This window comes from Limulus polyphemus, unplaced genomic scaffold (genome assembly GCF_000517525.1).
Source record: "Limulus polyphemus unplaced genomic scaffold, Limulus_polyphemus-2.1.2 Scaffold4, whole genome shotgun sequence".
Taxonomy (NCBI): Eukaryota; Metazoa; Arthropoda; class Merostomata; order Xiphosura; family Limulidae; genus Limulus; species Limulus polyphemus.
The window spans coordinates 1,440,838-1,456,141 of NW_013665614.1; the positions used below are offsets into that span (position 1 = coordinate 1,440,838).

Here is a 15,304-nt window from a genome sequence, read left to right on the forward strand (position 1 = left end):
CACTGCCACGCATCATAACATGCCTCGCTCGCCAGTGGACTTGGCAGACAAGAGCTGTTATAAATTCATCTAAGCTAGTTGTTTATCTTTCCTGTGGGAATGAAACTTGCACTAATAGTAAATTGACAATTCTCTGTCCAGAAAATGTAATATAATACATCATTTGATAGATAATATAGAATTAAACATAAGAGGGTGTGGCAAGAGGGGTCTGATTTTCTATTTGATGGCTATGTAACCAAACAAAATTGAAGGCTAAAGATTATGGTTTATCTGAGTAATTTAAGTGAAATTTTGTACTTACTAGAGGAGTGGTGAATAAAATAGAGAAGAGGGGATGCTTAGAGAAAATAAAGGATTTTTTAAAATAGTACCTTATAATATAGATTCTTGGCTACGATTTTATGCTATACTAATTGGTATAACATAAACAAAAAGTAGTTTAATAAAATTTTGAATATCACTAAAACCTCGTGACATGTATAGTAAAATGATGCATGTTAAATGATACACAATACATTAATTAAATAAATGTGACTCAATGTAAAAGTAAAAGGGAGGTCACAATAAAAAAAAAAGTCAAAAGGAAACATTATTAAATCCTGATGAGAAAGGGTTCTTACGATATAAGGTACTGTTTCTCATACTTAATTGTAGGAAACCTTAAAACAACTAGTTTGAGATACAAAGATGGTGTTTGTAATTACAAAAATGTTGGGACACAGGTTCTTCACAATACATCCTGTCTGTTTTAGAAATCTCTTTACTTTGCAGTCTGTCTCACGAATATGTAGATAACTCACTCAGATGGACATATGAAAGACTTTCATATGCTATTGTAATGTTTTAAGTCTGGCAATTAAATGGTTAGAATTAATGTTAGTGAAAATGAAAACTTTAAAAGAGGCAATATGTAATTTTCAAGTGTGGATAGTACAGCAGTGAAATATGTTCAGACAGACCGTATCTGTTTGGGAAATTCAGATAACTTGGTAACTCTTTCCCCTCTAATATTGCATATTTCAAAATAAAATAAAATATTTCAGGTCTTTTTCTCCCTGGATTTGTAAAGTGTCCAGGTGCTACCATTCTGTAGTATTCAGTAGTTCATCTACTGCTCATACCCTATATTTGCAATGCATCACATTCCTCTTTTAAAAAAGGACAATGGTTCTAGTTCCAAATAATATGCATGTTTCACTTTAGAAAATAATATTACATGTGACTTGTTCACTGCAGATGTATTGTTTTGCAACTTACTAAGAGCAGAATGCACTTCATTAAACTAATGAATGGTCAAGGTATATATTCTGTATCATGACTGACCTTCACATATCAACACAGAACAAAGCCTACGAACAGCTAACTTTATTTTTTCCAAGATAGAGGCCAACACAGAAATTACAATGAATATTTTACAAGTCTTCCTAGTTATTTGTCAATGGAAGAAACAATATAAATACAACATTTCAGCTGATTTGGCATCTTTAAATTAATTAAATACTTTACGACATGCTGCTGAGAGATCGATGTCTAAGACCACTCCAGTGAGAAGCAGAATGTCCATTAAACACTTCTTAACTTTGAGAGGCACCATCTTTGCTTAGTGTTGATCTTTTTTGATCAGTTTAATCACATAAATCAAAAAAAAGGAAAAGTTCCAAACTGACTCGGTGTCTTAGGAGAGGCACAGTTATAAGTAAAGTCTTCTGATTGGAGATGAGTTCGATTAAGTGTTGGTTCTGATGTACTACGATGGATCTTTGGAAGAGAACGAGCCAAGGACTCCAGTGATGCAAGAATCTAATACAAATTAATATTTATAACCATTAAAGAGGTGATGTTCTATATATAAAAGATAAATTTTCAAATCATATAACTTATTGTAAGAAAACATAACCTACCTGTCGAAATAGAGGCCTTTCTTCTCGATTAAACTTAACACTATCCTCAATCAGTCTAATCAGAGCTTTAGGTGTGTCAGATCTAGCATTACTTAAATCAGGCCTTAAATAACCATGACCCACCATGAAAAGGATCTAAAAACGAAACAAGTTAATCAATTAATAGCCATCATTTATAACATGATGCATAAAATGAGACTCATCATTTGTTCTAAAAGCATTTCATTAGATACAAAGTTTAATATTTTTTAGCATTAAATAAATATATGATACAAATATCTAATATGAGGTATTTAACAAGCACAAGGTTAAAAACTTTGGAGGAAAACAAAGTTCCAAACCAGTTACATAAATACAGCTTTTGCACTGCTATCACTATGTTTTTAATAAGCATGATCAATGTAAGTATATCTGATGTACAAACCTGGTCTTTGTTGTTGATACGAGCATAGGGCAATTGCCCTGTAATCAACTCGTACAAAACTATACCAAAAGCATAGACATCAGACTGGAATGAGTAAGGATGAGGGTCTTTCATTCTGATTACTTCAGGAGCCTAAAATAAGATTTCAATTTAACTATTATAGATCAATTTATTACTTTAATGTGATTTTAAAACACGAGTTAAATCCAAAACTGAATAAAAACATATTTATAAACAAAAAAGTTCTTGAAATTCACTAATCAGTTACCAATTTCAAAAACAAATCCAAAACTAGATCCTCCCTGTAAATGCAAATAACTTTAAAGTAGTTTTTGGCACATACTCTGGTATCATCAACAATATTATAAAATTTGCATAAAGACTATTTTGACGTGCAATGCTTAGTTAACAAAACTGTGTGGTCTAGAATTTTGTAATAATGAAAAAATGCCTTTCAAGTTTTTATAAGACTGGTCCAACCACTGCCATCAACTTGACTGCTGGGCACTCTCCACTACAGACTAACATTCTGCAAACACAAATGTCACCTATTTTAGGTAAAATACTCTGTCTGTACTTTTTCGTTTTAACACCCACTTCTCAACCGGACATTTTTATACTTAACGATTCAATCACAGTCAAAGTTCTTTATTTTGTTCAATGTTTATCACATATCTGATGATGGTCTATACAGAATACTGGTAGCTAGCCAGAACTGTGATCAGCCCATTCTGAATCAGTGAGTTGGCACCTCATGTACAAAATTATACTGTCTTGTTTGTTGACACATGTACACATTTGGTTACCCACAAATTCACAGTATGCATTTTTTAAAACCCTAACACCATCTCTGACTAAAGAGTATAACAATGATCTAAATTTTTGCTGAGGAAAACAACTTTAATGGTTAGATTTCTTACAATGAGATGTTAACTATTCATTTATACAATCTACCATCTTACTGAATATGGATGACAATAAAACAGAAGTAATTATCACACTCTCAGAGTATCTTTTGTGTTTGAATCAGAAACATCGTATTATCATCCCTCTTTTAGATAAACCAATCATTTAAATAAAAGGAGAATAAAACCCATTTCTGGTTATACCAGTATCACATTATTTTTAATGCCAGTAGTATACAGACTACCATGTAACCTCACCATCCACAATATTGACCCAGTTGGTTGATTAAATTGTTCTGATCCACTCCACCTGGTTTTCACAGTTGCAAGACCAAAGTCTCCTATCTTGACAGTCCAGTCTTCATGGAGAAAGATATCTAAAGCCGAGTTAAGCATAAAATGAAGAAAATAAAATACAGACCTTTGATACTAGATATTTTCCATTACCTTTTCTATCAGAAGTTTCATAAAGATTTTCTTCACACAAACTTTTTTGCTAATAGTGACAGAGTATTTAAGATATACAAATCTGAGAGAGAGTTATTTCTGTTACTTTAGAAAAATTATGATAGTTCTTTAGCTTTTCCTTAACTATTATCTCATATTGCCATATTTTGGTTATTATTAAGGTTGTAGCCTCCAATTGGCACAGAAGTGTATCTACAGACTTGCAACACTAGAAACTGGGTTGAGATACCCATGGTGGGCAGAGCGCAGATAGCCCATTGTGTAGCTTTGTGCTTAACTACAAACAAACAGGTTGTGGATTAGCTATAAAAGATAAAAAAACATACATGTATATCAATCATGTTAAAAAGTTTGATCATAAACTGTACACAAAAGTTTAACAAATCTGAATGAGGGAAAATATTTTTTATTTCTCTAATCATCTTGTCCTATAGTTTCATTATTTTTGTTAATAAAATCCAATGGTTGGGCCTTCAACCAGATTCTATAGAGAAAATGTGGCTAAATACAAGATATTCTTGTAAAAAATACAGGGAAAAGTGTCTAAAAAGCATATTACTAAGAAAAAACAAAATGAGAAAAATTTACCCATTTACAGTAGTTCTTGTAATTAATGTTTAAAAAGTCCGATAGACTGCAACTCCCATGGCTCATCACTTAGTGAGCAGCTACTGGAGCTTATATAATACTGTCTCTTGATTTTAGAAACAGTGCAAAAGTTGTAAGAAACAATCAAAATGTATCACAAGATATTCAAAAATTCCTATGTCAAGACTTTTATTATTTTGGTGATGCTGGGCAGAAAAATTATTTTGCTTAGTCAACTTGTTGACCACTGTTCAAATATATGCAGTTTCAAACTGAAATTGTTACCGATTCATAATAATGTTAAATGAAAACCACAAATTTAAACAGTTTTGTAATTGAAATTGATTCAAGAAATCTCTTGCACACACCTACTTAGTTTTTTAATTCATTAGAACAACACAGGTTTATCTTTCACTAGCAATTTACCTTAGTAACTGCATTCAGCTATGGAAAGCTGATATATATAATATACATTCTCTGCTTGTTCTGCCAGCACCTTTTAATTTCATATCCTTAGCTTTGAAATGTAAACCTAAAAATGCTTAATGTTCTAACAAAGCTAAGAAGCCCGGAGAAAAAAAAATATACATTTTGAATTGAAGGGTAATAACTACTTATAACGTGAAATTTAATGCCACAAGAAGTATTATTTTATGAACAAGTACCAGAACTTTAGTATAATTTATCATCAAAAAATGTTTGGTGAGAATATTGGGGAAAATTATCAATTTATAGATTTAAAGGGGAAAATGAGCTATTTTAAATCAAAACATAGAAATATCTGGGTAATACAGGGCTGGTTGGAAAACTATTTATTGGCGTAATATAGCATTTTTTGTTGTTCACTGAAGCTGTGAATAATGATGCATTTTCTTGAAAAATTATTAAGTCCAATAACACTGCACTCCTTTTATAATTACATGATGGGCTAACTTTAATCTCTAAGCAAGAAAAAAATAAAATATTAACCAAGTCGTACTAGTATGTAAGTTTATTGAAATTCAAAATAACAAGTTTCAACTTTTTATACAACTGGCTAAATTTTGGCAAACATTCAGTTTTTATATACAAAACTAATCTGAAAAATGATACTACAAACTAAAAAAAATGTTTACTTACAAATATTTAGCAGGTAATTTTTTAAAACAAAACACTAACTAAACATAGTATAAAAAAATCAATAACACTTCAACAAAATTTCAAATATCACAAAATGTTTCAAACCACTAGCATAAAATGAGAATAGGAGATAAAGATAATTATGGTGTTTAAATACAATATATTCATGGGAGTGATAAAGGAAAATAGCACTGGTAAACACACTTGTACATGTGTGTGTGTGTTTTCTTATAGCAAAGTCACATTGGGCTATCTGCTGTGTCCCTGATTTTAGCATTGTAAATCCGAAGACTTACCGCTGTCCCACCGGGGGACCACTTGTACATGATAGAGAAATAACAATTCATATATGGCTGTGACAAAAAAGGATACTGTTTGACTTCAGGTCTCTATGGATGATATTCTTAGCATGAAGATAGCTATAGAAATAATACAAATACAGTTATTTTGTGTTGACAATAAAGATAAAATATTTTACATTAGCAATGAGATGTTAATGAAGTTATATTACAAAAAATTACTAATGATGCTTTAGCATATCATGGAGTTCAAGTTAAGCTGAAAAAACATCTTTTAAATAAATGTTATTACATATGACTTAATTAGAGACTTGTATCAGTAAAGATTTTAAATATTCTAATGGAAGATTGAGTAACAACAACTTTCATTACACATATTATCTGTGTAATATATTAAGCATTCTAAATAATATATATGTATATATATAACGTAACACTTACTCCATTCCCTGAGCAGTTTGTCTGGCAATGTTGATAAGTTCAAACATTTCAAACTTGCATTCTTGGACATAAAGATGTTTATACAGACTAGAGCCTTCACACCACTGAGTTACAATAGTAAGATGAGGCTTAGACACACAACCCATAAATAGTAAAATGTTCACATGACGAGTTTTCCTAACAATAAAAAGTTCTCAGAAGTTACAGAATGTAATGGAAAAAGTTCAACATCAAAAAGTAATTTAACCAATACAGTGATGACTGAAGTATAGATGACAAAATTGATAAAAATAGGAATAACTATATAAACCATTTGTTTTTATTATCCTATGTTTTGCTTTATATCATCTTTAGGAACTGAAAGAACACAAGCTTAAGTGTATCTCTGATGAAGTTGTAAGGCAATAAAAACATGTTCCTTGGAATTATAAGGTCTTTGTATTTTATTCAATCAGGAGGTAAGACTAGAGGAAATCTCTTACCTTAACACAGCAACTTCATTTTTAAAGGCTTGAAGCTGGGCAGGAGTAGGATTGGTAACATTCAATTTTTTCAAAGCTACTGGGCCTATAAAACAGAAGAAAGCCATACATGATAAATTCTACTGTTTACAAATTTCCACAGAACATGCTTTTTGGCATAATCTAAGAGCTAGCTACTTGACTATGGTTAATCATCAATTCAAAGTTAAAATATAAAAAAAACAGTTGTATTTTGGTAGAAAGGTGCAAGTATTTACTTTATAGCTATGTATACAGTGCCTAGTTTTCTACTGGCACAACTTCTTAGCTTTCTAGTACGACCTTATTTACCATGCCAGTGAGCCCTGTATACAGTTCCAAATGATCCAGAACCTATTCTTGGACCAGTAAGAATTTCATTGGAAGGGATCTCCCAGTCTTCAATTGATTCCCTGGTTGTCCGCTGCTACAAATACAAATTTATTAAAAACCTGATTTAAGAAGCATCTTGTATAGTTCGATTATCTCTATTTGTTAAAACTGCACTTCAGAGTTGATATTTTATTAAATTAATAAATGATATTAGTAAGTAGACTGACTCGCAATTTAAAAAGCTAGAATACAAACTGAAACAGCAAATCATTTTTTGGTTACATAAATCATTTGAAGATGTACAGATGTCATTACAATCCACCAAATACAAATAGGATAAAGACAGTTTTGTAAAATACAAGTAAAATTACATTTAAAAAATAGTTTTAAATAAACTACTGAATTTTGTATTATCTATAACATAAACATTATGATTGTTCTAAAAATAATATCAGTTGTTATTAAACAAATCATGATTTTTTAAATCAGATTCTTTTCTCACCCATGCTACAAACAATTTTTGAAACATTCTTCAAAAGAGAATTCTTTCAAAGCTTTTGATAAATGTGGCCTATTTAAGTAAAATATTAGTCTTAATGAGTGCAGACAGTTCTTCTGCATGGATTAATACTATTGTATGTTGTAGATCTCCATCACATTCAACATGGAATCTTTAAATTTAATGTTAGTTCCTTATTTTACAATTTTAAAATTCTCTACTATCTTTCACTTTTCTTGAATAATTTACTGTGCTACAACAACAAATACTACATATTAGTTATACATATAAATAACCAATGTGTTATTTATTCTTGTAGCACAGAAAATAATTTCCTAAATAAAATGTTATAAACGATAGAGTATATAAACAAAGAGGTAAAAGACAAGAGGTTATAATGTGACAGCAAAAGCCTCTGTTCATGAATTAAATGGAATTTGTCAAGCAGAATATTACAGCCATCAATCATCCAAACAGTTTTAAATGAGTACTTGTGTATACACATGTGCAACTTAAAAAAAAGGGCAAGCTGACAGTAGTGATGCTTCATATGCTAGATTACATAGTACACGAATACAAAAATCAAGAAGAGAAAGTACTGGACACAAAGTTATGGCAAGGTCTGCTACTTGTTAGAGTACAACATAAAACATCACAATGTACTTACTACTTTTTTGGAACTTTCATCAGCAGACCTAGCTCGAGGTCTCCAAGGTTTGTGGATATTGGTTGGCGAGCCCTGTGCACTTTGTGTTCTGGTTGGACTGGAACTTGGACTATGATTAGTGGAAGCAGAGCTCTGCTGATAAGGTGGAGCCAGTGAGCCAGGACCTACAGATAACCAGGAAGTACTAATTATACTAGACAGAGAGAATTCTAAAAACATCTGAACACTTCAGTATTACCTAAGTTAACCCTAGAATGCTAACATTAAATTTTCAGTCATTAACATCAAGTGGTATAGGGTCATTGTGACCCCAAACTGGTATTCTTTGGTTAAAAAAAAGATGAAATTCAAATGTATTATTTGCAAAATAGAGTTCCAAACAAAATTATTTATCTGTTTAACATGATAAAACAACTAAAACACTCATGGTTAATGAAACAAAGAGGAATTTTAGTAACATTAGAGAGAAAGAGCATTGGTAAAATATGTGTGCATTGTGTATATAAGAGTCATTTTTAATGGCATACAAAAAGATGATGTCATGGAATGTAGTGTTTCCCTGCAAAAAAAAAAAAAGGAATAAAAAGTATTCAAAAAGTAATTTTCTTTAAAATTGTCCATAAAAGTTACTATTACTTCAAATTAAAATCTACTATTTTCAAACTATGAAGCTAAAAATAAGTTAAATTCTGACATATCAAAGAGTTATGAAACTTGTAAAAAAAGTTTCTTTTGGTTAAAGTTTAAGTATCACAAATATATTTAACTTGTAAGGTGGCACTTACTGCCTCCTGGACTCGGTAACTCAAGTTGGCAGTGCTTGGACATTGGCGAATGCGTTGGGCTGCCTTTATCTGTGTGCGAGCGATAGAAAATCTCATGCCGAGGGGTCAAGGGAGAAGACACTAGAGCATGCAGGGAAATGGAAAAAGACTTGAACATGCAAATTCATCACTGGTTTGAATGAAGGAGCGTGCAGGTTAGTAAAGTCCAATTAATAGCACTCTCTCCTTTCATTATGTTTTCAAGGTTGACAGCCATTATCTCAAGTTTCTAGAAAATTAGTTGTTTTTAAATGCTAGTCAGCTTTATGATGGAGTTAGAAGAACATATAACAATGCAGATACATTCTTGGCTTTTTAGATAAATTATAAAACTGTCTTTTACAGTAATGTTTCTATAGCTTAATAGTAGCGCATAAAAGATTTGAAATTGTTTGATTCTTCTTCTGTAATTACTAATATTACAAGTAGTCATCAGAACAATGGGATGATAAAAGAAAATGATTCGATATTTCTTAGTAGAGAACTTAAATGTATAAAAGTATATATTAATTGATGAGTCAAAAGTAGTGTGTATTTGAAACTGCCTGACAGAACCAGCGAGTAACAGTTAACTGATTACATAATTTACTTTGATAACAATAATAAAAATACTATTATATATTATTTTGTGTAACTGTTAAGATCTTTAGATTTTAAAAGATGTCACCCGTAGTTACATAAGTTAAAAGCAACTAAAAAGATTCAATTTGGTACTTAACAAGAATGAATTTTATATTCAATGATCAAAGTTTAAATAAACTGGAAATTCCATAGTTTCCTGCAAAATAATGATATTTTAATCTATGATTTCAGGAAGAAATATTAACATAACTATTTGGAATTTATTTTACATTTTTGAAACTTAAATGCTCATAATCTTTCTGTAAAACCTACTAACATAAAATCATTTGGAATTTGGTTTTTATTTCTATCATTAATTAGTGACAAGGTGAGCAAAACCTACCTGCTGAAAGCCAAAACAGCAGTTTTAAAAATACTTTTCTCACTGAAAGACTACTGATGTTTAATAAATTTCAGTTATAAAAAATACAATTTGTACAATGTAGATTAGAAATGGTTCATATCTTTGTGAATGTATTATCTACATCTATCTATAAATAAAACTACATCTACCATGCTTGTCATTGTTGTTTCTACCACCATTTTTTCCCTTCCTAGTGAGGAATAACACAATGTCATCAAAAGTTCTAAAAAGTACTAATGAAGATAACTAACTATTACTATTAATGCATTCCTTCATCAGGCAAACTCATTCTTAGGCATAAATGAAGTCAGATGGGAATATATTTTCATATATAGAGATTTCATATTCATATAAGTGAAGAAATAAAGTGAGGTCAAAGATCAAATGACAGAGAATGCCAAGCAAGTAGAGTTTGGGATTTTATGCTTGTCTCACAGGAAGAAAATCTAATGAAAAGTACTCCTTACTGTATAATGTAATAATGCATGTATCAAATAATTTAATAACTTTTATCCCCCCCCCCAAAGCTCAATAACTATTTTATGTATACAATTAAAACCCCTTGACAAATCTACTAAGCAGAGAAAATGAGAGGAACCGAGATCATGATTTATACAGGGTGAATTTTTATATATATGTGACATTTTAATGTGTTACAATAATTTGACTTCATCCTTCAATCCATGAAATTGATTTTCAGAACTCTTAGCAATGTATTAGTTGTACTGTTTTTCCAGAGCTTCAATTCATAAGTTGTATGAAATTAAGAATAAATCAAGTTGAAAATGTATAGATCCTAGGGGCATGACAATAGCTTTCTTACACAGAATGTTCAAATCATAAAAGGCTATTGATCAGAGCTATTAATAATAATAACGTACTTCTGCTTCAATGTTGTTTTCAGAATGCAAAAACATTGCTTTATAAGAATAAGAAAATCTCTTATTTTGTTCAAAATCAAGTGTTTTCCTTTAGAAAGCTGATCTTATTTACTTTTCACTATCATTCAGCTCTGAAAAAAGGCCCAGTCATTTCAGATAAAAGAACAGGTATCAAACTTTTTAAAATCAACAACAGTAAATGATGAATTTTACATTCTGAACAATGAAATAAATCTGCACATCTTCATATACTGAAATGAATAACATTTAGTATCCAAAGTTTAAAAATTTTATATCAAGACAAGTTTATCCTGTTATAGATTGTATGAAAAAACAATTATGTAATTTGCAGAGTGAACTAGATTTTTTATTGTATCACATATTTTTTCAAAACTTCTAAGTGATATCACATGAGTTTAAACCTATTAAAATACATACTATGTTCAACATCTGACAGAGCAAAGATAGTATAATGAAAGATCATAAAATTAACTCAAGTGCAATGGTTATACTTGAAACATGAGGGAAACTAATGTAGGCACATATTCTCATAAGTACTATTCTTGTGTAAAGATTTTGAATTTTATATCCAGATATATATACAAGTTCATGTTAGAAAATTAATGTTTAAAAGCTGAAACTAACACTTACCACCTGACGAATTCTGTGATCGAAGCCTAAGTGCAAATTCCTGTAAAATTATGAAGTACTTCAAGATGACTTGCTCTAATTAGGACATTTAAAAAAATCCAACCTTGTGAAAATTCTCCAAATGTTTACATGGGTTGTATTTGATATTTATGCAACTTTGTGGTAACTTTCATTAGTCATTATCATATACCCAACATAGCAATATTATAAAAATTAAGTTACCAATAAAATTAACAAAACAGCAAAAGATTATACTAGTAACATATTATAACACATATCAAAAGCAAACATAACAGTATAAATCTCTGATTTTGAGTTTTTCTATTATCCAAAGTCATTGCTAGTCTGAATTTATTGATAAATTCTTAACTCAGTGCAACTTGTTGGTGGTAAAATCAATTTTGCAATGGTACATTCAAAATTCAATGACAAAGCTATTTCTAAATGTATTTAGTTATTTAATATATGTTTTTTGTAGCAGTTTGTAGATGAAATGTGAAAAAATTTAACTAATCTTTTTCATGTTTCTAAAGTGAAGTATTCATCTGTAAAATTAGAGGCAACCCTTGATATTTAACTTGGATATTTAAAGCATGAAAAAATGTAATATTCTGAAGCAGATAAAGATATCTAAGTTACTAGGTGTATAGAAGTCTTTTCCAGCCATAAACTTACAGTATCTTCTCATTCTCAATCTGGATAATAAGTTGTAATTCTAACAATTTTAATGGCATATCAGTCATTTAATCAGTATTTCATATTCCATTATGTTTATTTGGACTGTACTAGTGCATCAATGTTTAACTATATGGGATAAGAAAAAAAAAAAGTGGCTCAGTAATGAAAATTATAGACCATGGTTAAGAATAAAAAGATACAATTTTTATTTTATTTACAGCAAAATAGTTGTATATTTCATACTGTAATTTAATACACATATAAATCTAATTAGTATCAATGATGAGAGCTATGCTACACAGCTATGCTCAAAGTACACGAAAAGGTTCTAATTTCTAAAGGTATTGTTTTTCACTATTGATTTAATAATATTTGGAATTAATAAAAAAAGTACAGTAGCCTTGTCTAAATATGTTTATCTTTGTGATAATTAATTCATGTTTGACATGAGGTGTGCATTTATGATTTGACTTGTAAGAGCCAATAATGTACCACCTTTAGTGGGTATGTGCTTCAAAAGCAAAGTGAAACACCAAAACTGTCTGCAAATATGAAAATTAATATATATAATATATATTTATGTGTGTGTATACATATATCCCCCAATTTCTAAATTTTTAGGCCCTTACCTCCAATGTCATATCATGATTGACTGTGTTGTAACAAACATTAGGAGCTGAAGTTGAGCGTTCTCTCTGGCCTAGTGGTGGAGGGTGAGGTCTGGGTACATTTCTAGGAGAAGACGTTATTGTGGTTTGTTGCAGGTATTGGTAGTTAGGTGCATATGGAGATAATGAACCTGCAGTTGACTGGATCATGTTGCTAGAAGATTCATTCATAGCTAATAGTCTGGAGAACAGAATAATAATAATAATAATTATGTCATACAACTAGTAAACCAGACATTAATAAACTGGCAAGAACATACATGTAAGCCTTAAATCAAAATATAATCAAAACAGATAATATAAGACCATGATAAGAATAAACAGGAGACTGAATGTTTACAAGGTATTTCCAATAACGACAAAGAAACTATGCAGGTATACTATCCACTGCATTGTAGAAATAAATCACATTAAAACAACTGCAAAAAATATATGAAATATCAAATAAGTACAATAATAAAATGTCTTAAAATAACAAAATCATGGTTTTCAAGAGAATGAACCCATATAAAAAACATCAAGAACAAAAATAAGAACCAAGTACCAATATGTACTAGTATTGGCTAATTCACCAAAAGTCAAAAATCAATTTATTCAACCAAAGAGCAATACCTTATTGATAATCAAAACAGTAAATGCACACTAAAAAGGCTTATTCATGATTTTTCTCACACTATTAATATAAACTTAACTTTTTATTGGATTCATTATTCCCTAGTGACTTAACTTGGGATAAGGGAAAATGTAACTGAAATTATAATCCAAAAGTAACCCTTTCACACAAATTCTTACTTGCTTTATTATGGCAGTTATTTATCTTTACAAAAACTGCCAATACATCAACATAATTTTGATTATAATCTAATGAACACCACATAAAGTAAGGCTATCAATTTATTACAAAAACAGCAGACAGTTTGAACAAACATTTTCAGGGTTTACCTAGGTTTTCTTTTTACATTAGTTTGTGTGTGTGTATAGACAAACTAAATTGAATATATAAATTTATACTATTAGGTTTATATAAAAACAACAACAAGAGCATTCAAAGCAAGTTATTCTTCTCATAAAGTCTTTATGATGAGACTTTATTACTGTCTCCATAAAAGTAATTAATCAATGTCCCAATAAATCATATATACTGACTTCGAAAACAACAGAAAAAGCAATGGATATAAATCATATGTACAAAGTCAATATTTGAAGTTTACTTTACCAACATTAAACTTAAAACCAAATAAGAATCACTGATCAACAAACAACAAGATAAACAGTCAATTAAATAGGTTCAACCACTGAAAAAAGCACACAAACAAATTAAAATAAACAAGAAACTCATCAAAACAAGAAAAATCACCAAATTAAAGCTTACCACTTCTAATAAATAAAGATTGATATAGGATATTTTACATTTTAGTGAACATTTTTAGAAATTTGCATATATTATATAAATCTCTAATGTTTTATTGCCTATATATAAACATTATCAATCCTTTCAAGTTCATTTGTATTTTGTTTATATCCTAATACTTGTTGCCTCTGTTTAAATGGAGGTCAACAAAGCCATTCTATTATTTCAAAAAGACCTGCTTCCTGGTTTGCTAGTTCTTCTCAATAATATATGGTGTTAAAATGAATAAATAATAGTGTTAAAATATCTTTACCCTAGTTATGATGGGTTGTGACATAAAGTTGATGAAAAGTTATACTTTGTCAACTTAATCCAATTCATGTCATAACAGTCATTGTCAAGCAATTTGCTATTAAATATAACTAGTGTCTTTTGTATCCTTGCTGGTCTGAAGAGCCTTGATATTGAACAATAGGCCTTGTTGACACTCGAAATAGCAGATACATTGTGGTTGATATATTATCATACATTCTTCTTTACTTTCACTCAGAAGTTATTATTAATTATACATACATAAACCTGTACTATATTTTAAAGAAGTTGTAGTTCATAAGCCTACAGGTGATTGAAATTCTCATGTTGAGCCAATTATGATCCTATGTAGGCCCATCTCATAAAAATCACAATGTCCTAAAGTAATATATATATATATATATATGTGTGTGTGTGCATACACACACACAAATACCCCTCTTTTTCTTTCCTGCTGTACCTATATAGCCAGTATTGCATATTTGACAAACCAGAAATTATGCTTTAAATTTAACAGAATGACTTAAGCAAAATGTGAACAATAACCAAAAGATTAAAATAAATAGCTTGCTATGTAATTATTACTTTTGTGTGTGCTATTACATATTTAGTAAATATGTTTAATGCCTCTGAAGCACCTTAGTTCATTAACTCTTTCAGCACGGGCTTGGTCCCCGGGACCAACCTTGTAACCATTTTGTGCTTTTTATAGTTTTCATGCTATAACTTTTAAATTAGTAACCATATGTTAACAAAATTTGGCAGATTATCAGTAAACATTACAATGCTTTCATTCACAAAATATAA

At 30.0% G+C, this 15,304-nt stretch overlaps 1 protein-coding gene across 5 annotated transcripts in view; it reads right to left on the reverse strand.

Moving 5' to 3' along the window:
• Nucleotides 1-1,347: 1,347 nt before the first annotated feature.
• Nucleotides 1,348-15,304, reverse strand: part of LOC106471907 (serine/threonine-protein kinase B-raf-like) — a 75,522-nt gene continuing 61,565 nt past the window's right edge. For 3 of the 5 annotated variants that reach the window (XM_013932567.2, XM_013932636.2, XM_022401198.1), the window contains 12 exons: nt 12,796-13,015; nt 11,489-11,528; nt 8,933-9,052; nt 8,148-8,311; nt 6,961-7,075; nt 6,631-6,715; nt 6,149-6,325; nt 5,781-5,827; nt 3,492-3,610; nt 2,329-2,460; nt 1,905-2,039; nt 1,348-1,803 (listed from right to left, as the gene is read on the reverse strand). In XM_013932567.2, coding sequence (XP_013788021.2) covers nt 1,642-1,803; nt 1,905-2,039; nt 2,329-2,460; nt 3,492-3,610; nt 5,781-5,827; nt 6,149-6,325; nt 6,631-6,715; nt 6,961-7,075; nt 8,148-8,311; nt 8,933-9,052; nt 11,489-11,528; nt 12,796-13,015 — 1,516 coding nt within the window. In that variant the 3' untranslated portion in view covers nt 1,348-1,641. The remainder of the gene's footprint in view (nt 1,804-1,904; nt 2,040-2,328; nt 2,461-3,491; nt 3,611-5,780; nt 5,828-6,148; nt 6,326-6,630; nt 6,716-6,960; nt 7,076-8,147; nt 8,312-8,932; nt 9,053-11,488; nt 11,529-12,795; nt 13,016-15,304) is intronic. The other 2 variants (XM_022401076.1, XM_022401154.1) reach the window with 2 other exon arrangements.